At 29.2% G+C, this 24,719-nt stretch overlaps 1 protein-coding gene across 9 annotated transcripts in view; it reads right to left on the bottom strand.

Annotated features, from left to right (window-relative positions):
- Nucleotides 1-24,719, bottom strand: part of Sytbeta (Synaptotagmin beta) — a 46,226-nt gene that overhangs the window by 2,276 nt on the left and 19,231 nt on the right. For all 9 annotated transcript variants that reach the window (XM_089179720.1, XM_089179728.1, XM_089179725.1 and 6 more), the window contains 6 exons: nucleotides 10,260-10,320; nucleotides 4,647-4,908; nucleotides 2,631-2,864; nucleotides 2,453-2,548; nucleotides 1,130-1,403; nucleotides 804-1,037 (listed from right to left, as the gene is read on the bottom strand). In XM_089179720.1, coding sequence (XP_089035846.1) covers nucleotides 804-1,037; nucleotides 1,130-1,403; nucleotides 2,453-2,548; nucleotides 2,631-2,864; nucleotides 4,647-4,908; nucleotides 10,260-10,320 — 1,161 coding nt within the window. The remainder of the gene's footprint in view (nucleotides 1-803; nucleotides 1,038-1,129; nucleotides 1,404-2,452; nucleotides 2,549-2,630; nucleotides 2,865-4,646; nucleotides 4,909-10,259; nucleotides 10,321-24,719) is intronic.

Genomic DNA, 24,719 nt, shown 5'->3' on the forward strand with positions numbered 1-24,719 from the left:
GAGTATATGTAATATCATCGTAATACATTTTTATATGCATCAATTGCATACTTCAATGCAACGTTACGACTCGAAGTCATCACTGCGCAGGAGCAATAAAATAATTATGTTAGAATGATAAAAAAGCATAAATTAGAGCTTTATAATCTTAAATTCTATTAATTAGGTGAATTATTTCTGTTATGCACATGCGCGACATTCGAAAAGTCATATAAACAACATTGAATAAAATAACTATTCCAGAAGACAACGTGCCAATTTGAAGGGGAATTTTGAGAAAGACAATGCTTCTATCATATACTCGGTGTTTTTAAACAAAAATACACATTCCTTTTGATTAATTAACAATTATTTGAATACTTTAACCCCTTAAGTTGCACGCTCGAGTTAACTCGAAAGGCGTTGTATTCTATGCTGCTATAAAAATTTTGATTAATTTTGTATTTTTGTAATTTTTTTGCCAAGACAATGTTCTAAATTGTGTTTTTTTACATAAAAAAAATTGATATTTTTTGGCTGGTTCTTTAAAAAAAAACTGTGCGTTAAGGGGTTAATGCACTCTACTTGCATTACAGCCAAATTTTACCCTCAGAATCATCACTGCGCAGGAGCGATAAAATAATTAAAATAGAATAAATAAAAAGAAATATTCTCAACGTTTTAATCAATTATAATGTGCAAAGGGTCTGAAAGGGTTAATCTAAAATTGCAGCACACACACACATTACGAGATATCTCGTAGTTGGCAGTCAACAGGTTAAAATCATGATATAATAAAATATCGAAATAAAAGTATATCACACCTGAGAGGGAAATAAATTTCTTGCTTTGAGTATAACCACGGTTAGTCTTTCAGCACTTGGCAAATATGAAAGGGATAGAAGTACTTCTTGAATTTCTTCTGGTGGTTTTCTCTCACGTTCGATCTCACCCCAAACCTCGATGGCAGATGACGTAGGTGGTAATTCTAAGCTGTCAATTGCAACTCTAACCGATCCGACAATATCGTTTCTCGAGAAACGATCATAATCGAACACCTGTAATTTCAAAAGAAAAATGTGTTCACACGAACATGACACATATTATTATATTATTAAATATTAGATCGTATAATAAAATTTAATTTAACCTGTAGAACCAATGTCTTGTCCTGTAAGTCTTCGAAACCAACCGGAAACTTAAAGTGTTGATCGAAGAAAGGATTAGGATCATTTCTATGAATTCGTGTTTGCCTTTTACGTGCATCAACTTCAGGACTGAGGGTTAGTTTAACGTAGGGATCGTTGAAACCACCTTGATCGCTACCAGCTAAATCGTGTGCTTCGATTAGGTGAACGTTGAGATCTGATCGATCGAAATCGTATTTCAAACGTAGATGCAATCTGCCGAGACTTTTACCAGTTCTACAAATACAAACAATTAAACAAATGTCATTATTTTCTTTCGATTTTTCTTCTGCCTAAATTAATTCTTTTCTTAAGTTCTTCGTTATGTTGGTCTGGTTTATGATCGATATATTCATGTAGAATATTTAAAATAATAATTACTTTCAATAGTAATTATAGTATATTGTTTTAAAGTAAATGTCGTTTAATCGGTGATTTGATCGTCAAACATTGTTTGAATATCGTTTAAATAAATTAACCATTTCATGATGGATCCAATTACTCTCTGAATAATACAATAGTATAATAAACGTGTATACTTTATCTATTTCTCTTTTATTGATGAGAATAATTTGATTACAATAAATGAGCCATTTATTTTGACAGTGACCTAAGTACATTTAAAAATACCTTTAAAAATCGAGAAATATTATTCTACTATATGTCATCTGTGTTAACTAAATCTTTAAATTTAATTTAACGCAAACCCTTTAATATATCTCGATTAGAATATATTGGGCTGGCAAGAAAGTAATTTCGGTAGTAAGTAAATATATATATTATAAAATAATATAAATATTTTAATATCTTAATATATATAAATTACGTGTCACACGTTGTTTGTCCGCAATGGACTCCTTAACTACAAAACCGATTTTAATAAAAATTTGCACACTATGTGCAGTTTCATCCAACTTGAAAGATAGGATAGTTTATATCTCAATTTATAATCGCTATATTATTTTATTAATCGCGAATTATTTGTTTATTAACAAAGAGTCATGATTATCTCTGTTAGTTTGATAAGATTCTAACAGATGGCGGTATAAGGTAATTAGTTGACTTAAAGACTTAGTAAACACCCCTAGTATATATATAATATTATTGGGCTGGCAAGAAAATAACATTTCACACTAGAAAACCGAAATTACTTTCTTGCCAACCCAATAAATGAATTTAGGCCAATTTCAAACTAAACAGTTCAAATAATTATAATCGTTAATACACATGCATACGTAATGATTATGTATAATTATTAATTATAATTTATTTATTTATTTTCTTACCTTCGTGCATTTAAAAATACTGGACCATCCCTTCTTTGATAAAGATCTGGTTGTAATGAGCCTAAAGGTGATGCTGGTGGTGCTGGACCACCATCACTATTGTCATACAAATATTACAATTTACTTTTTATTATTTGGGGATCATTTCTTGTGCGTGAAATTTTTGTATTTGACTAACCTGATGGAAGCACGCGAAGGGGGAATGAGAAGTGGTGATAGACAACGACTTGCCCTTGGTGTAACCTGAATTCCACTGATCGAAGGACATCCGCAAGATGAACTTACACCTGTTGCCATTGACGATAGAGAACTTTGAGAGGGTGAAGCATTACCGCTGAGCAAACTTCCGGTATAACTTCCTGGACTTCCACATCTTGCATCGAGCGATGCTGTTCTTGCTGGTGACGGTGATCTATCAATAATTTTAATTATTTGTTTAAAAAAAGATTCAACAAATAGAAACAATAGAAAGATAATTCTAGTTTTTTTAAATTCGTATTTATCTAACTTAAAATGATAATATTTTAATAATAATTTGAAACAACTAAGTTCTCTCTGAATTTTATACTATTTAAAATTATAATAATAATTATATTATTATATAATATACGTAACAACAGGTGTATTTCACATTCAAAGGTTATAACTTATTTAAATTTTGTTCATTCTTGTTCTTATTTTTGAAAATCATCATTACGATAAAAGTTTGCTTACGGTAAAAGTTAAAAGCCATCTTAAAAGATTAAATGGCCTGTCTGTTTCTAAAGTTTTACAAAGTTAAGTTGTGTAAGCTTTAATAAACAAGAAAGTATATTTCTTTTTTTGAAAAAAAAAAAGGAGAAAAAAACAAGAGAGAAGAATATAACTAGAATCTTAATAAACAATGTGGTCTAAAAGTAGTCAGATAATAATTTAACAAATCAATTACACTCTTGTTTAAGATTTTAAAGCTCAGTTTTCTTTGTTCTTCTTATTTTTAAGATATTATAAAGCCACAAGTTTTGACTTACAAGCTTAATTACATTGTAAGAAAAAAAAGGAATAAAAATCAAAAACGAAAAATTAACTCAACAACTTGACTCAAAAAAAATCAAAAAGTGTAATTAATTTTAAATGTATGCAGGAAAACTTTTGATCCACTTTTTTCTAACGAATGAAAAAGAATATTCATTTTTGCAAGAATTAATTAATTATTATATTATATAATTATGTGTATAAATAAATACAGGTAAAAGTATAGAATGATTAGATTAGGGTATTTTACGTTATCTGAAATTGGATCGAGTAATCATCATTCTTATCAAACTATCACCATCAAAAAGTTTAATATCAGGTAGAACAGTTATTTCCCAGCTTGGTCGTTCGTGTCTAACAGCAAGTCCTAGCCTAATAGACACACCCACGCGACTCATTATATCTTGCTGGACATCTAATGCACCAACCGAGATTGAATATCTACTCAGTCCATCAATGATATTAAACGAACTTGAAGGAGAACGAAAAGACGTTTCGTTTAAGGTTTCATTTACAATTTTTTTTATAATTTATTTATATCTTTTTAAATATTAACATTTTTTTTTCTTCTTCTTCTTCTTTTATTAGGTCGAGTCATAAATAACTTCCATTTTTTATGAGACAAAGAATGGTGTTTCTGCGACTGATAAGTGCAAGACACCTTTCATGGAGATTTTTTTGCACTCTTTGCAATTGTTCAACGTATCTATTGGATTTTGCTCCAATATTACCTTTGAAAGGTTCGTCAAAGTCGGAAATGTCAAATATGCACTTTTTACTATCCATTTCAGAGGTTAAGAAAAACGGTTAAATGTAACATTGACTGCATAAAAAAGTTAACAGAAGACTAACTGAATCCTCATGTATACAGTGATATTGAAAATCCGTTTGTTTCGGTGACTTATAATAGGTAAATAGGAAAAATAGATTCTACATAGACGCATCGGAAGTTACTTATGACTCGACCTAATAATTCATTATTTAATTTAAATGTAATTTATAATTAAAATTTTTTTTTTCATCAATCGATTTCGTTTAATTCTTTGATAGAATGGATTTAAAAGTTCTCGAATTATTTTAAAATAATTTATTATATTATTATTTTAAATTAATTATTTTATTTAAAAATAATGTAATATAATATAATTAATGATTGATTATTAAAAATATTTTCGTTTACCTCGAACTTTTGCTTGGTGGATAAGAAGAAGCAGCATGCAATGGATCGTAATGCTGATGATGGTGGTGTTGATGATGTTGATGATACCGTCCATCTGGTCCAAATGCTCTAATTTGTGGGGAAGAGCCACGATGTGGGGATGAACACGAGGCACCTTCTTGAGAACTTTGCGAACTGACTGATGAATTTCTTCCAAGATTTCGTCCACTCCCACTTCCTCCGCTACCACCTGGATAACTGCGACTTTGATGGGGTAAGTTTCCTATGTAAATCAAAATTAAGCGTAGAAAGAATTATTTTAAAGAGCTTACTAAGAAAACGTATAAAATTAAAAAACATGAAAAATCAAAGAAATGTCATTTTTTAAATACAAAATCACGCAAATGTAGAATTATTTAGTCTTTTAAGAAAATTTATAAAATTAAAATAAGAAAAATAAAAAAATAAAAGAAACCTTATTTTGTAAATAAAAAGTTATGGGAAGGAAGAATTATTTAGTTTTCTAAGAAAACGTATAAAATAAAATACAAAAAAATTAAAAAAATTAAAAATACGACATTTTTTAAATAAAAAATTATGCGAAGGAAGAATTATTTAAAGAGTTTTCAGAAAATTTATAAAATTAAAATAAGAAAAATCAAGAAATAAAAGAAACCTTATTTTGTAAATAAAAAATTATGGGAAGGAAGAATTATTTAAAGTTTTCTAGGAAAACTTATAAAATAAAAATACAAAAAAAAAAATAAAAAATAAAAGAAACGTCATTTTATAAACTAATTAAAAGATTAATGAGACAAAGTAAATAAAGATAATGTTAATAAGCGTAGAGTAAAGAAAAAGAAATAAAAGAATTTTCGTTGAAAAAAATAGAAAGTAAACGAAAAAAAAAGAAATGAAATGGAATAAGAAGATAAAACACAAAATAAAAAAAATTACTTTTGCAAAATGACGAGGGCAACATTATTCGAAACTTTTGTTGTTTGGATAATTGGCAACATTTCAAGCTTCTTTTTTACAGCCGTTTTAGATCTCTTTTAAAAAAGCACAAAAATGAATGGACGGATTATATTTAGTGCTTTTATGAAAAATGGAAGCTGACGATTTTTTAGGATTATCTAGTCACTTTTATTACTTTTCTCTCTTACTATTTTTTTTTAATCTCCTTTTTTCTTTTTTTTGATATATTATTATTATTATTATTATTATTATTATTATTATTATTATTATTATTATTATTCGAATGTTCAATAGATAATCTTTTAGTAGAATTCTTTAATCCCATTATCGTAATCATCATTTTAACATCATATATTTTTTTATACACATACTAATATATTATATAATATATATATTCTATATATATATATATATATATTCAATATACTATATATCTATATACTATATATATATAATATAAATATATATATATATATATATATATATATATATTATATTATATTAAATATTATGTAATAATTTAATATTCTATATTATTATTATACATATACTAGGGGTGCCCCGGCCACGCGTTGCTGTGGCTAATAAATATATAGATAGATCTGAATCTACGCACATAACATTTGTCTTCTTTTTCTCTTTTTTCTTAATATCGAACCAACTGCGCATGAGCGGTAACATAAGATCACCACTTACTTCACATCATATAATTTTACATTGTCTGAATATACGCACATAACATTTGTCTTTTTTCTCTTTTTTCTTAATACCCTTTTAAAGGAAAAATAATTATGGTGGGTCACCCTTATCACTCAGGGGTATAAGAAATATAAGAAAAACTATTCTCATACCTACCGAATATACACAAAAAATTTCATATAAATCGGTCAAGTCGTTTCGAAGAATAAGAATAACAAACACTGTGACAGGGGAATTTTATAGAGATAAAGATTATAAAAAATATAACTATACAAAATATATATAATAATAATAAATAATAATTTATTACAAGTAAATATTATTAACTATTATTATTATTATTATTATTATTTTATTATTATTATTATTATTATTATTATTATTATTATTATTATTATTATTATTATTATTATTATTTTATTTTATTTTTATTATTATTATTATTATTATTATTATTATTATTATTATTATTATTATTTTATTTTATTATTTCTCTCCCATTTCTCGGGCATATTAGCATATCAGACAGGACTCTTGCCAGGTCTGACAGCTTTAATCTTCTGAATTTAGGAAGATCTCTGGTAAAATTTGCAGGTTATGTTGCATGTTTTTAAAATAACCGCCTTTTGTATTTCTTGGTGTATATTTGGGTCTAGTTGTAGTTGGTGAGATGTGGTTTAAAATTATTCGGTCTAATGCCTGTTGCAGATATGATGAAAGGGATTATGTGTACCTTTTTTTGTTTCCATATTCTGTGTATTTCTTGTGCAAGTGGTGTGTATTTTTCTATTTTTTCTCTGGATTTCTGTGTGATGTTGATGTCGTTTGGTACTGAGATGTCTATTAGGTATGTTGTCTTGTCTTTTTTGTTTTTAAATGTGATGTCAGGTCTATTGTATTTTACTGTTTTGTCTGTGTGTAATGTTGTGTCCCAGTACAGTTTGTACTTTTCGCTATCTATTATTGTTGTTGGTGTGTATTTGTAGTATGGTATCTCCAGTTTGTATTTGTTTACTATTGCTTTATGTATGATTTTTGCTGCCGTGTTGTGTCTTTCCGTGTATTCGGTGTTTGCTAGTATTTTACAACCCCCTGTTATATGTTCTATTGTTTCGGCTACTAATTTACATTTCCGGCATTTATCATCTTGTATGTTATATCTTTTATTATGTTTTTGAGGTAGTTTTTTGTTGAGATTACCTGATCTTGGATTGCGATTAGGAATCTTTCGGTTTCTGGGAAGAGGTTTCCTTTTTTTAGCCATTTGTATGTGTCGTTTTTGTTTATATTTTCGTCTTTCGTGGTGTAGTAGTGTTTTCCGTGTAATTGTTTTGTGGCCTATGCGTTTATTTTGCGTATTGTGTATGGTCTATGTCGTTATAGTTATCTATGTCTGTGTTGCTTGTCGAAAGGTTTAGTGGTGTGTAATTTTTGTCGACTTTCGTTACTGCTTCATGTAGTTGTGTTTCTTTTGTGTGGAAGTATTTGCGGAGTTGTTTTTATTTGTCTATTGTGTAACGCTTTTATGTCCGTTATTCCCCTTCCACCTTCTTCTCTACTTATTGTTAATCTCTCTACACATGATTTCGGGTGTAGTTTAGTGATTTTGTCAGGTGTGTTCTCGTTATTCTATTGGTGTCATCTAAGTCTGTGTTTGACCAATTGATGATTCCGAAGGAATATGTAAGGACTGATATTGCGTATGTGTTTTTTGCTTTGACTAGATTTTTTGAATTTAGTTTGATTTTAGGTATTTTTTGAGTCTTTGTTTGTATTGTTTATTATTATTATTAATATTATTATTTATTATATTTTTATTATTATTACATTACTATTAATATATAGTAATATATTTGTACGTTTATATATCTACGGTTATAGGTACTTGAGAGGTCGACTTAACGGATGAGTGGTTTGAAAGGAGAGAGTAGAATATCACAGCAGAAGAGATAGATAGACTAGATAGATAGAAGGGTTTATTTCTAGCAGCTGATTGCGATACACCTTCTTAAAAAGAATTTAGGAAATAATATAAAACAATAAATATAGAAAGGCATAAACATTAAATTGTTGATTCTCTATATTTTAGGTAAGTAGGACACATATACGTTAGGATAAGTGAATTTGTTACGTTGTTAATAATAAAAACTTTATATTTTAGACGAATCAATCTTATGTTTCTACTTCAATTTGACCTTTCCACTTATTATATATATATGATTATATAAAAAATATCCATCTTCTAAAATTATTATACAAATAAACTGAAAGGGACTCGTAGGAAATTGGAACGCTCGTATTTGTATTCATCAAATTGTTAATATTTAAATGCTTGAATTTTTTTTTCCTTTTTTTTCTCCATTTCATTTTATTTTATTTTATTTTATTTTATAACTAATGGAACAGTTTCACAGAATATTTTAATATAAAAAATTGAGTCTATTTATCTTTTTCTTCTTTTTTTTTTTCTTTTGTTTTTTTGTAGAAAAAGTTGCAAAATGTCAGAGAGATTGGGGGTTGGAAGGGTAGATGGTTAAGGGAAGGGAAAGAAGAATATGTGAGGCGTCGAATGAAAAAATCACACGTGTAAACGCACTTTGTTTTCCTGTCCTTTATTTTTCTTTCCAAGGACTCTGACACACACACACACACACACACACACACACACACACACACACACACACACACACACACACACACACACACACACACACACACACACCCTTTTTGCCGTGCATAAAAATTGTCTGTAACTTGGTCGGCTCGTTTTTATAACCGTGATATAAAATATTACCCTCGTAAACACGGTGTGTCGCGAACACGTGAAAATCTAAATATGAAAGATAATCGAGACTACGTAAAACTTACCTCATGTATTATGGTTACCATATGTTATCGAAGTATGGAAATAATGTGTGGAAAGAAAAAGGATAAAAATTATTTTTAAAATTATATATAAAAAAAACGAAAGAAAAATCTAGAAAACAAAAAGATGAAAAGAAAATAATATTATATTTATTATACTGTAAGAAATTTGTTTTTTTTTTGCTTAACCCTTTGACTGGTCAATCATATGCTTTGCCATAGGCACCACGGCATTAATTTTTATTAGTCATAGAATATAATGGCAAAATAATAATAAATTGATTTTAATAAAAAATTGTAATTGTTTAATAGGAAACTTTTTATTTCCAAGTATCTTCTATTAGGTCGAGTCATAAGTAACTTCCGATGCGGCTATGCAGAATCTATTTTTCCTATTTACCTATTATAAGTCACCGAAACAAACGGATTTTCAATATCACTATATACATGAGGATTCAGTTAGTCTTCTGTCAAATTTTTTATGTAGTCAATGTTATATTTAACCGTTTTTCTTAACCTCTGAAATGGATAGTAAAACGTGCATATTCGACATGTAATGATTTAGGAATTGAAACAAGGCAATAGCACTAAGGTGGCAACTGACAAAATATGTAGCGTATACAGTGCAGGACTGATAACTGATAGGGCAGTCAGAAATTGGTTTTTAAAATTCCGTTCTGGTGATACGATCTTAAAAGATGAACCGAGTGCAGGACGTATTTCCGACTTTGACGAACCTTTCAAAGGTAATATTGGAGCAAAATCCAAAACGTATCACGTTGAACAATTGCAAAGAGTGCAAAAAAAACTCCATGAAAGGTGTCTTGCACTTATCAGTCGCAGAAACGCCATTCTTTGTCTCATAAGAAACGGAAGTTATTTATGACTTGACCTAATATGTATCAATCATATACAAATAGACTAACTTTCAATTTTCATTTAGTTTTTTACAATTGTAAAAGGTCACCAATGACCACCGTGGCGTCTCAGGAGAAACCGTGGCCGTTCATAAATGACCAACATGGCAGTCAAAGTGTTAAATTTACTATCAATTATTTAGAATGTTAATATAAAAATACAAAATGAATATACCTGATTCTATCATTATAGATGAGGGTTGTACAGCATGTTGTTCTTTGGCGATGTTGAATTCCTACAAACATATATACAATAAAAAATTAATATTCTTTGTTAATAATGTTAAAGATAAATATAGAGAAATAAATATAGAGAAAGAGACTGAGAGAATAATAAAAGGGGAGTATAATTTTCAAAGCAAATTAATCTAAAATTATCAACCCCTTATTTAGATTGAAACAACCCCTTTGTTTTTTCTCTCACTCTTTCCCTTTAACTTTTTTTTTTCGTTATAAAAAAAAATAAAAAGAAGCCAATTAACGTATGACTGAACTCGTTAGTTTAATTGATTAAAAGCTAGAAATCGAATACGTTGAAAAATTCGAATGTATTATATATACTTGCATGGGTTTATCACTGAAATTAAATAACCAATAGAAAAAGAAAGAGATAAAAAAAAAAAGTTCAATTTTATTATGTTTTTTTATTTTTAAATATAAAATATACGTATGTGTATACGTATACGTATATTTTACTAAAATTACTAGATTACTTATATAGTTACTATTTATTATTTAGTATATTATACGTATATACAGGGTGATCTGTAACTGGTGGTACAAGCGAAAAGGAAGTGATTCTACATGAAAAAATAAATCGAAAATATAGAATAAATATTTTTCGTTTGAGGCTTTGTTTTCGAGAAAATCGACTTTGGATTTTCGCAAAGTACGCGTACACTTGATCATGTCTCCTTATAACGGATCTATGAACTTTTCAGAAATACCCTCCGAACTTTTCGGAAATACCCTACGAGCTTTTCGGAAATACCCTACGAGCTTTTCGGAAATACCAACCGTATGAACTTTTCAGAAATACCCACCGTACGAATTTTTCAGAAATACCCACCGTAGGAACTTTTCAGAAATACCCACCGTACGAACTTTTCAGAATTAACCTATACACCTATATGTTTTATAATATTTAATTTATTATATTAATTATTTTTTATATTATATATAATAATATATTATTTAATTATATTGATATAAATAAGTTATATTATAATTTATATTTATTAATAAAATAAATAAATTTTATTATATTAATTATTAGATATAATAAATTATATTATATAAATAATATAATTAAATTATATAATTATTTTTTATACAATTGTAATATATTATATAATGCATATTAAATTATTACATAATTATATAATAATATGATTATTATAAATAATATAATCTAATTATAATAATAAATATTATAAAACGTATATATATATATATATATATATATGTTTATACTGTTTTCTTTTTCGTAAGGTTTGTTAACCCGGGCGCTCAGTCCCTGGACCATTGTGCCCGGGCCCCTTGCGGGGAAAAACCTATGATCGTGGCGGTCCCGCGGGTAGCCCCGACTCTCTTGCAAAGTGCAGCAGTCTGGCCGCCCCTGAGACCACTAGGTCGAAAATGTTGTTAGCGGTGGTCCCAAGGAAATCATTTCTGACGTCCGTGAGCCCAACGCATTGAGTTATTAGATGTAGGGGGGTATCCTCCCCTTCGCCGCACCTGCCGCAGACCGAGTCTTGTGCTAGGCCAAGTCGCGTGAGGTGCTTTCCAAAGTGCCTGTGCCCGGTGACTAGTCCCACAACCAGCCTTAATAGAGCTCGGTCTAGGTTGATCAACTCGGTACCTAGCTTCTCCGAGGGCCCTGAGAACAGGGCCTTTGTGTGTCTCATGCCATGGACCTTGCATCAAGAGATCCTTGAAGCGGTCCGTGGCCCACTTCGCAGTCCTCCTCCGCATAAGCTCCCATGAAATGCTGACAGGGCACCGGTTCGCCGGATCGTGCCGTGAAGCTCCAAGTCTGGCATCCTCTCGTTGCCCTGAACGCCACTGTGACCCGGCACCCAGAGCAACTTTACTCTGTTGACACTGCCCAGCCGTGTCAACAAGTCGATACAGATCCTTGACCAGCCCTGACTTGACCACGGTGCTGTGTACAAGTCTGAGCGCGGTGTGGCTGTCCCTACAAATTTAGATATGTTTGCTGTAGTACCCCCTTTTCAGGATACTACGGGCACAGGCCCGAATGGCAAACAGCTCCGTCTGGAGAACAGAGGCGGTACCGGTTAGGGTGTAGGACAGCTCAGTCCTAGGCCCTTCAGACCAGACCCCTGCTCTCGCGTTGGAACCCGCTTTAGCCCCATCCGTATACTAGACGGGCCCCGCGGGTGCCAATAAAAGATTTGGGTCCACTGCCCATGACTGTTTGTCTGGGAAAAGAACTTCATAGTTGTGCTGGAAATGGTACTCCTTTGGGCACCAGTCGCCCCAAAGGCGGTTGACTTCCTCGAAGTCTCCCGTTTTTGCCAGGATCGACGCGTACCCGAAGGTGGCCCGCTTCCAACTCTCGCTGACCAGCAGCCTGAAGGCTACGCTTCTAGCTCTCCTCCATTACAATGTGCGGAGGTAAGATATTGAGCAGGGCCCCATAGCCAGGGTTGGGGCGGTGCGCATCGCGCCCGTAATTCCCAGCCCTGTTAGCCTGTAGACCCTGTCTAACGCTTTCCTGTTTTGAGCCCACTCGTCGCCAGGCCACCAAACTAGGGAGGCGTACGTCAGTTGGGGGACCAGTATGACGGTGTAGATCCACCTGACCTGACGTGGTTTTAACCTCCACGTCTTTCCAAACATCTTCTTACAGGCCTAGAAGGTATTAATAGCCTTCCTGGTCTGGTTGCTGATGTGACTTTTCCAACTGAGCTTACTATCAAGCGACACCCCCAGGTAGCAAACTTCCCGGGAGAACGTCAGCTCTGTTCCAAATATTGAGTCTTATGTTGAAATGCCTCTTCCTCGTAAAGAGCACCATCTCAGTCTTGTTCGAGTTCACCCTCAAAGACATCGATGTGCACTAATCCTGAACGATGCCGAGCTCTCTTTGCATCTTGCTCGTCATCGTGGCCGGGTGGTTACCGGTGACCGCTATGCAAACGTCATCGACAAACCCAACCGTTTTAACCGCCAGCTCCCCGAGCCTGCTCAGGAGCCCGTCGACAATCATGAGCCACATCAGTGGGGAGGTAACTCCACCCTGAGGGCACCCTCTGTCGACGTGCGGCCTGATATCCGTCCCGCTGAGGCTAGCAGTTATGATGTATGAGCGGAGCATGAGGTCCAACCACAGGACGATAGTGTCGTCGATGTGGAAGTCCCTCGCTGCTCTGTATATAGCGTAGAAAGAGATGTTATCGAACGCCCCTTCGACGTCTAGAAACACGCACAAGGTGGCTTCTTTCCTGTCGAGGGCACCTTCGATCTTGTGAACGAGGCCATGAAGAGCCGTCTCGACAGACGGGCGACGCCCATTCTGAAGAAGGGCGGGGAAGAGTCCGTCAGTCCCTGGGCTCTTGTATCCGTCGAACGAGTCCAGAGCCCAGCGAATCCTGTCATACGTTACCACTGCTGCAGCAGTGGTCCAGTCACCGGGTCTCGTGGCGCGGAGGTCCCCCTTAGTTGAGGGGTTATGCTCGACCTGACCGGATCCCGGGAAGTGTATCTCCAAAAGGTGGGCAAGAATGTTCTCGTGTTTCTTAAGCTGCTCCAAAGTATATACTTAATCACACATACACAGAATAATTATTAAACTGTTCAATTTTAATTTAATTTATCTAAGATTTTTTCTTATTGTACTAAAAATTTTTCTAATGATGTATTAAAATCATATAATTATTTATAAAAATGATGACCTATATATCGACAACACGTGTCAAAATGAATCGAAGAAACGCGTAGATACTCTTGACCTACTTTCTGACAAGATCTTTTATCACACTCGGGAATCGTCATTATGTATTTTCATCCCCCTCATCCATTACTACTACCCCCTCCGTCATCGAAGAAGTCGTTTAATCCCTCTGGGAATTCTTGGGAATATACTCGTTATACTATTTTTTTTCTCCTCCTTCTCTTCTTCTTATTTTTTCCCCTTATGTTTTTTTTATCTAATGATACATACACTGCTTTCCTCCTCACCCTTTCAACTTTTTTTTATATCTGTTTTTTCTTCTATATTTCTCTTATAATAAATTCCTTGTCAGGATATATCCCTTTTCGGATTTTTTTTCTTTTTCTTTTTTTTTTCGACTTTATTTATTCCCTATACACGCATAAATCACACACAAAGTGTTATAATAATAATAATAATAATAATAATAATAATAATAATAATAATAATGATAATGATAATATAAGTTGTACCCTTATAGAAGATAACTCAATAATTTTGACTATTAATATAATAATTAAAAAAAAAAATATAATATATTTATATATTTTTTTATATATTTATTATTTTTATATTCTTTTATTATTTTTTAATTATATTTTTTTTTATTATATTTATTTACATATTTTAATTATATATTATTTCATATTTATATATATATACAAACTACAAAATATTGTAATAATTTTGTAGTTTGTGTTTTTATGTTATTTTGTGTTTCTTTTGATTTTTTGTTTCTTTTTTTTAGAATTTCAACATCATTACGATTTCATAGGTAAATTATGATAAAATTTATTTATGCTAATATCTTTTTATATCACGAAATATCTTTAAAGATCTTTTATTGTTTTAATATATTATATTAGTAGTAATTTGTCAAATTCGTTAATTCTTGTGAAACAATTAGTTAAATTAGTTAAATCCTAAAATAACTATACTGACCAATTAAAGTATGAATCAATATATACTCCTATATATACAGTGGATCAAATAAGTATTGGCACACCACAATTTTTGTAAATATCTTTAATTATTGAAGGATATTGCTAACACCATGTATGTCATTTTATGTCTTTTAATATACACTAGTTGTATACTAAAGTATATTAGTTAATAATAATAATAGCAAAAATTATAAAAAAAGAAATAACAAAAATTTGAAATGAAATGACAAAAATGGCTTGGTTTTGCAAAAGTGTACTTTTTTCCATCTGATTTTCCATCCATTTTCCATCAATTTCTTTCCATCTGATTCGAATAAATGAAACATACTTTCATCAGAAAATATGACATTTTTTCAAAATTCTATGTCTTTATTTGCGTACACTTTTGCAAATCCAAGCCATTTTTGTCTATTCACTTCATTGATGAACGGCTTCTTTCTCGCGGTTCTACCGCATATGTGAGCCGAATGTATAACTTTTCGAATTGTTTGTGGATTCACTATCTTTCCCCAGTATGTTGTGACATCAACGGACAATCTATGAGCACTTACAAATGGATTTTTTCCAACTTGTTTAATGATATCGCGCCGCTCCCTCATTATTAATATTTTCGGTCAGCCTGACCGTGGTCTATTTTCAGTAGTGCCAAACTTCTCACATTTTTTAATTATATTTCTTACACTCAAAAAACTAATATTTAAAGTTTTTCCAATTTGGTGATAACTGTCGCCCCTTTTACGAAGAAAAATAATTTCTTTTCGCACTACAGTCGACAGCTCTTTTGTCTTTCTAACCATGTTTCCTTTGTCGAATAAATATTGAAATTAAATACTTGTATCGAACGCAGAAGCCAAGATAATATGTTAATTTACATTTGTGTTCTTAGAAATGGTATAAGTAATGTTTAAAAAAAAGAGAAACTTAAAACCTACGATTACAGAGGTTACTGTGCCAATACTTTTTTGACTATAAAATTCATTTTTTTATTTCTTTATAATTTTTGCTATTATTATTATTAACTAATGTACTTTAGTATACAACTAGTGTATATTAAAAGACATAAAATGACATACATGGTGTTAGCAATATCCTTCAATAATTAAAGATATTTACAAAAATTGTGGTGTTCCAATACTTATTTGATCCACTGTATATATATATATGTATAATATATTTATTAATAATTTAAAGTATTAAGAAATAAATCAAAATTTATCTTTAAAGATACAAAACATATATCAGTAAAAAACAAATAGTTTTCAATATATTCATTTCACGTTTTTTTATATTTCCAAGAATTTATTTGATAAAATGCGTATTTAACTTATTATTTTTACGTGTAGTAATAATCTATACGACTGAATGTACAGAGAGAAAGAGAGAGAAAGAGAGAGAAAGAGAGAGAAAGAAAAATATGTAAAAGGAAAGGTCAAAGTCAAACGAGGCAAACATCGGCTATGTTTATGTCACTCGACGAATTCCAGGAAAATTTTTCTTTTATCAAGTATAAAAACATTGAAAGTATCAAAACATTCTTAGACGATAGACTGAGATGTTTAGAGAGGAAAAGATTATGTGCGTACATACGATACACATACGTTATTTTGTTTTTCAACATAAATTTAGAAAAAATCAAAACATACATAAAATCAATTGAGAAACAACCCAGTAACAAATTGTGATTTATTTTTGAACGTAGATTTCGATGAAGAAAAGAAACTAAAAGAAACAAAAAATAACAGAGAAAAAATCAAAGTGCATTTAGATAGGAATGCAGTTGGGATTTGTTAATGCAAATGCATTAAGGAATAATGCATTTAGAATATTGTTGCAAGCTCTTAACTCTCGTTAGGTTAAATAAGAATAAAAAAATATTATTTTTTACTATTTACTATTTTTATTTAATTAATAAAGTCACTGTATTTTTTTCTATTTAATTGAAGAACAATTCTTTGTATAGTTTTCTTATTAAAATTAAATTCAAATCAATCTTCTTGCATTTTTCAAATAATTAAATTAGAATTTTATTTCTTATATTAAATATTTTTGTATTAATTTAAAGTCACATTTGTTTAAATTGTTTGAAAATTCGTAATCAACAACAACTTGTAAAAAATAGTGCATATTTGAATACTCAAGTATGTAGAGTTTTTAATCAGAATAATTATATGAATTTGTTAATATATTATAATTGTTTATTATATAAATATTATTATTATTATTATTATTATTATTATTATTATTATTATTATTATTATTATTACGATATCAGCATCCTTTTATTGTCAAATTAAATTCATTCTGATTATTTAAATTATTCAGATTATTCTGATAATTCTGATTAAAAATATTTACAATATTTGATGAAAGAACTTGAAGAAGATATTACTGCATTAAGGTATGCACAAATAAGGACAAAACAATAAAGATTTCATAATCTTTTCTCATTCGAAAAGATTTAAATTGAATTAATAAAAATATTAATTATAAAAGTATATAATAAATCAGAAAATATTTTAAATATTTTATTATTTAAATTCATTTGAATTTTTTCTTTTTTTTTTTCTAAGATATAATAATTTATATTGAATAAAATATGTATTTTTTTACTGTATATTATGCACACATTTCTATTTTATTGAATATAGTATATGATCGTTAAAATTCATTTGAAATATTAACAAATAAATGAAAGGAATATTTTTGAATTATTCTGATTGAATGCACTGTAGAGTGCACATGAAAATTACAGTAAGTAATACATCCCTGTATCAAGTAGTGCGAATAAAAAGCTTCTAGTAACTAAATAAATACATTCATGAATGCAGATGAATATATTTTAGTAAGCATATACTGTACATACTTCTCTCTCATTCAGAATGATCAAATATGAATTAACGAATATGCTGATAAAAGTATTTAATAAGTAGACATTTTATTTGAAATATTTTAATCATCGTGATATTTATTTTGAAGTAAAAAAAGACATTTATTTAATAATAATTAAAAATAGAAAGATTATTTTTTAGAATAAATATATTTAAAATATAAAATATATTATACTAGGGTTGCCCCGCCACGCGTTGCTGTGGCTCACAATCAGTCCGATACACACGTCTTTAAGTCAACGAATTACCTTATACCGCCATCTTTCAGAATCTTATCGAACTAGCAGAGATAATCATGACTCTTTGTTAATAAACAAATAATTCGCGACTAATAAAATAATATTGTGATTATAAATTGAGACATAAACTATTCCATCTTTCAAGTTGGATGAAACTGCACACAGTGTGCAAAATTTTATTAAAATCAGTTCAGTAGTTTAGGAGTCCATTGCGGACAAACAACGTGACACGTAATTTATATATATCAAAATATAATATTTATATTAAATATAAATATAATAATAATATATACATATATATTATTTATTTTATATATTATTATATATTATTATTATATTAAATATATTTATATTTAATTATATATTATATTTAATAATATATAATATAATAATTACAAATTATAATAATAATGTATAGTTTTATATATATATATATATATATATATAAATAACAATAATAATTACAAAATAATATCGTAATTTTATATCTTATAAATAATTTTTGTAGAAATAATCAAACAAAAAAAACAAGAAATATTATTCAACTCACATCTTACTTATTTGTTTTTTTTTTTATATTAACATCTATTATATAATTTTTAAACGTATTATATTCATGAAATTCTCAATTTTTTTTTCTTTTCTTTTTTTTCTTTTGAATGAAGTTAGAACTTAGTTCAATAATATAGGTGAATTTAACTTAAAACTCTCTTGAGGGATCAAGAAGGTAACACAAGTGTTGTTATGGTAAGGAGAAGATCAAAACTCAAATTCGAGTTTGGACATTTTGGCAAATGTCGAATAGAAGTGGTAAAGGGGGTAAAGTTGTCAGATAGAGGGGCGAGGTCGTAGCTGGAAGCTGCTGCTTTTCACGGGTCGATACTCTGAGCAACCGGAGCAGCAGGTCCTGTGGTTACGCCCACCTTACTCAAATATGAAATCTCCCTTGACGTATGTAATACATATTCTTTTTCTTTTTTTATTTGAATATTTTTTCTTTCTTCAAAAATCTTTCTTAACTCCTTCACCCTTCACCCTCCTATTCACCATTACTTACTCATCGTTCATAGAAATATCATGTCAAAACTTTTTTTGACGTATTATTCTCGATTATAACATTGATATTCGTTTTATCATGAAGAAAAATAAAGAAAATAAAATTTAGAATAAAATTAAATAAAATAAAAAGCGTGTGTTTTACACCTTACGATAGTAAAGTCCGATTTTTCTTTGAATGATGAAATAAACTTTACGTTTGACAATTTATCGAATGTAAAAATATATCCAAAAATAAAGAAAAAAAAATTTAGAGGTGAGACTTAAACTTAAAATTGTATATTTATCGAAGGTAAAAAGAAAAATAAACTAAATGTAACAAAATAAAAAATGTATTTTACACCTTACGAAAGTAAAGTCCGGTGTTTCTTTGAGTGACGAATTAAACTTTACATTTTACTATTTATCGAATGTAAAAAGAAAGAAAAAGAAAAAACTTTGTAGAAGTAAAATGAACTTAAAAGTGTGTACTTATTATCGAGTGTATCTTAATGAGATCAAATATAATTTTCTAATCTGTATACTTCGATCGAGTAATACTATTAGAAAAAAAAAGAAAAAGTTAGAAATTAAGATCACGCGAGGAAAGAAATACAAAAGGAGAGGGGTGGGGGTGGGTGTTAAATTGCGGAAAAAATATGTTCACGTAAGATAGGCAAGGCTTATCGTGTCACGTAGAACGTTAATATTGTACTTTACGATCGTCGTAATAAAGGATTATATACTGACACTTACACACTCACACATACACATACAAACACATATTATCTCATCGTATATATAGTCCATATAGGACCACATATACTAACAAAATTTATATAAACACCAATGGTATACATGTATATATGTATTATATCTAACATTCACATATTCCACGTGGCAAATAGGATGAAAAAGGATTCCTCGCTCGATTTATCTTCCCATCCATAGCACAATAGTTGTAAAGCCACGAACTGTGATAGCGTTCTCGTGAAACCGCATGAGTGTTTTTGCAACGAAGTTTGTATCACCGGCAAAGTGGAGGGAGGTTTTGTGAGATGCAAACAAATCGTTTTCTATGAGAAGATTGTCTGTATATATATATGTATAGAGAGTTAAAGAGAGAGAGAAAAAAATAGTGACAGATAGATTGAGAAAAAGTAACAAAAGAATGGAGGAAATTTGAATTTTATCGAAACTTTATTTATATAACTTTTCAATTTATCATTCAACTTTATTCCTTTTTTTTTGTTTTCTTTTTTTTTTATTCGATCATATAAGTTTTATGATGACATATCCATTGGTAATAATTTATTGTTCTTTTTTCTCTCATTAATTAATAAAAAGTAAATACAAATTTTGGTAGAGAAAAAAAATAAAAAACTATTAAACCCTTTCGCACCGGCTGGGACATATGCTGTCCCAGTCGGGAGAATTTTTCAATCAATTCAAAACTCAATTGTGAAATCACTGTTGTTGATGGTGCACTGTTATTAGGACGTTTATGCGTTTCCAAGTCCTTCAATCTTTTAGGCATAAAAGTTATTTTATCAAATAATCGTTTGGAGGAGAAATGAACTGATCTTTGTAATGGGACACATTCGGACTGATTTTTCGCCGTATTCAAAGGATTAAATGAAATAATTGATTAGATATTGAAAAATACGTCACTTCAGAATACACTTTTATAAAAAAAATTGATTGATTACTTTATAAAATAAAAACAATAAAAAAGAAAAGGTACTTACTGAAAGATGGCTTTGTGCAAACAACATTATCGACGATGTTTAATGAATTGCATTTTATCTAGGCTTTGTTATATATATATATATATATATATATATATATATATATATATATATATATATATATTGATAAATAAATCAATTATAATAATGAAACAAATTATCAGTTTATAGAAACGTCTAAAACGTGTGTGTATGTGTATGTGTGTGCTCACGCTTGTGTTGCGTAATGTACGTAACAAAAAGAAGTGGGGAAATATCGAACGGTAGAATAAATAAATAAATAACAAATCTTTTTCGTAGGAAGTTCACTTTTTTCTATCGACTAACTTCGATTTCATTGCATTGTAATATTAGACGTCGAACTGTATATATATATATATATATATATATATATATATATATATATATATATGTGTGTGTGTGTATAGCTCGTATAAAACGTATGGAATTATTAAACGTTTTCCTATTGAATACGAAAGTAAAACGAACCCAAGGGAGAAAGCGAGAGACAGATATATATTGTATTTGAGATAATATCGAATAAGGGAAATTTTTTGTTGATAAATGAATCGTAAATTGAACCTATCAAAAGAAAAAAAAAATAATCGTTCGTTTAAAACTCGCATGAATTTTTTCATATAGTCGCCATACTCGATAAAACATAATATATCTCTAGTTGTAATTAAAGAATTCATCAACTTTTCATGGAATTTTCTTTATTTTGTCAAAACAAAAGTGGATTCGAAATAAGTAATAAAAATAAAAAAAATAAGGGCAGAGAGGAAGGGAAAAGATAGCAATCGTTTTTTATATTACAGAAATAAAATCAAATGGAAACATCAGAAAAACAAGAAAATCAAAATGAAACTCAAATCAAAATTCAGAAAAAAAGAAGATCAAATGGAACGTTTGTTTTTTACTTTGGAAAAATTTATTACAAATGCTGAATAATATCGTATTTTTAGTATTCATTTTTCGATGATTCATTTAGTAATAAATTTTAAAAGAAAGAAAAATAGAAAAGAAAGTAAACGTGGTAACGTTTTGTCTCCTTAAAATGAAATTTATTCAAATTAACGTCACGACCATCCTTCTTCTTCCTTTTCTTTTTTCTTTTTCTTAACAGGATGACGTTATCTATTTTTTCTTATTATTTTTTTTTCTCTTTTTCTTAATATAAAATTCAAGACGAGAGAACTATACAGTGTGTCCTACGTAAAAAATAGAAAAAAAAGCAACTGAACAATGCGACTGAAGTCAAACGGAGAAGAAAAAAAGAAAAAAAATGGGATTGTTTGCCTGAGAAAAACAGTAAGCTAGAATTTCTCTGGCGTAAACAGTCCTGGACTTACGTTAGAGATATACAGTAAATAGGTAAAATACTTTATTTACGTCACAGTTCTCTCTCTCTCTCTCTCTCTCTCTCTCTCTCTTTCAAGCTGTAAGGGATAGCTCCACACGAATCTAGAAAACATTTACTAACATAAAACTATGTAAAAGTGTATTTCTTCTTAGCTAATGAAAATTCCTCATTATTTTTCCTTTTTCTTTAAATTATGTTTCTGAAGTATTTTAAAGATAAGTCAAATAAATTGAGTATTGTTTTTTTCAATTTGAAGCATCTTAAATTATGTTAAATGGAGTTAAGTCCCTTTGAAATTTTATAACAAATCAAATTGTTGATATTGACAATGACTTAACTTTATTCGTGGCTAGAAAATGCATATTATTCACCTAATAATTGCCACTATTTTAATAGGAAATATAAATTTGCAGCCTTTAGATACACTTAAGCAGTATATTTCGTTAATATCTTGTACGTATATTAAATAATTTAATATATAGTATATTAAATATTTTATATTAAACGTAAACCCTTCAATATCTCGACTTGAACATAAATGGAGTTAGGCCACTTTCAAAATAAGCGACTTATATATTAGGTTGTCCCATAAGTTCATTTTGCGCAACGCAATGAATGACTTTGACTGGCTATGTTTATATGAACATACAAGTTTATCTCTTAGCCGTTTATGGCATTGGCTTTAGTCGTCCCCGAGCTCTTTTAGAGTACGTTTCGTTTTGACGAAGTATTTATAAAAATTTTTTAATCACTCTTCAATATGGAGGGCCAAAAGAAGCATTTGCAGCATGTTTCATTGCTTTAAAAAAGGCAACCTTAAACAACAAAAAACTTATGGTACACCCTAATATTATTCGCTTTTATCGATAATTCTAAATATTATTTTTAATCATTTATTTTACTCTCCAATTTTCATATGATTATATAATTAATTATTCATATGTGTATCGTTGTATTTTAGAATCATTATACTAATCGATTGCATGCATGATTCATATGGTTTTAGTAATAAAGTAGTTATATATATATTTATAAATTATTATAATTATTAGTATTATTTTTTAGTGAGGTTTTAGCAAATTACGTTGACATAAAAATAGGAATTTGATAATTATATTTTGTGATAATTATACTAATCGGTTGCATACACGACTCATATGGTCGTTAGTAACGAAATGGTTATATCTTATATATAAATTACGTGTCACGTTGTTTGTCCGCAATGGACTCCTAAACTACTGAACCGATTTTAATTAAATTTTGCACACTGTATGCAGTTTATCCAACTTGAAAGATAGGATAGTTTATATCTCAATTTGTAATCGCTATATTATTTTATTAATCGCGAATTATTTGTTTAACAACAAAGAGTCATGATTATCTCTGTTAGTTTGATAAGATTCTAACAGATGGCGGTATAAGGTAATTCGTTGACTTAAAGACGTGTGTATCGGACTGATTGTGAGCCATAGCAACGCGTGGCGGGGCACCCCTAGTGTATATATATATATATATATATATATAGATTAATAAATTATTATTATTATTTACTTAGATTTTTTTGTAAACTACGTTGACATAGATATAGATATTCGATAAATGTATTGAACTATTTATTATATATTCATTTAGGTAATATCTTTTTCATGGATACTCGTATATTTTTAGAAAATAATATATATGTAAAATATCGTGGTATAAAAATGTTCATTTCCTTTGCACGAGAAAACGCCGTTCCATGGAATCGAATAAAGCCGATGGTTGAAATTAAGGATTAACGTACGAGCAAATCTGATTACATTCATTTTTCTTGGTAGACACGCGATGAGATCTATTTCATAATTGTATTGGAGAGGTCATCTTTTTTTTTAAATTATACAATAGATTTTCTTATATGTACCTAAACTAAAGGAAAAATAAATCAAAGATAAAAATAATAATAATAATAATAATAATAATAATAATAATAATAATAATAATACTATAGAACGTAAAGAAGAAACAATGAAATAATTAATTATACATTTTAAACTATTCAAAAATATAATAAGAAAAATATTATGTTACATAATACTAAATATTAATGATGAACAATATAATAGAAAAACGAAGATAATGGAGTATTTATTAATAATTTGAATAAACGAGTTTGAAAGTATCATAATAGATGAAATAATAAAGAAGATTTTAAAATTTATTGTAAGAGAGAATAATTATAAATACTCGAATAATGGAATATTTATCAAGAAAAGAATAGAAATAAAATAAAATGAAATAAAATAAAATAATATGAAGAATAACAAAAAGAAGATTACAATAACATTAAAAAAATTGCGATAATTTTTCATAAATGTGCAGAATTCGTAATTAGTTTTTTATTTGTACGAAATTAAATAAAAGAAAGTTTTTTGAAACTATAAAGGTAAAGATCTTAGCACAAAAGTTTGACCAACTTTTTAT

This window comes from Polistes dominula, unplaced genomic scaffold (genome assembly GCF_049000335.1).
Source record: "Polistes dominula isolate Pdom_NZ unplaced genomic scaffold, Pdom_raw_medaka contig_27, whole genome shotgun sequence".
Taxonomy (NCBI): Eukaryota; Metazoa; Arthropoda; class Insecta; order Hymenoptera; family Vespidae; genus Polistes; species Polistes dominula.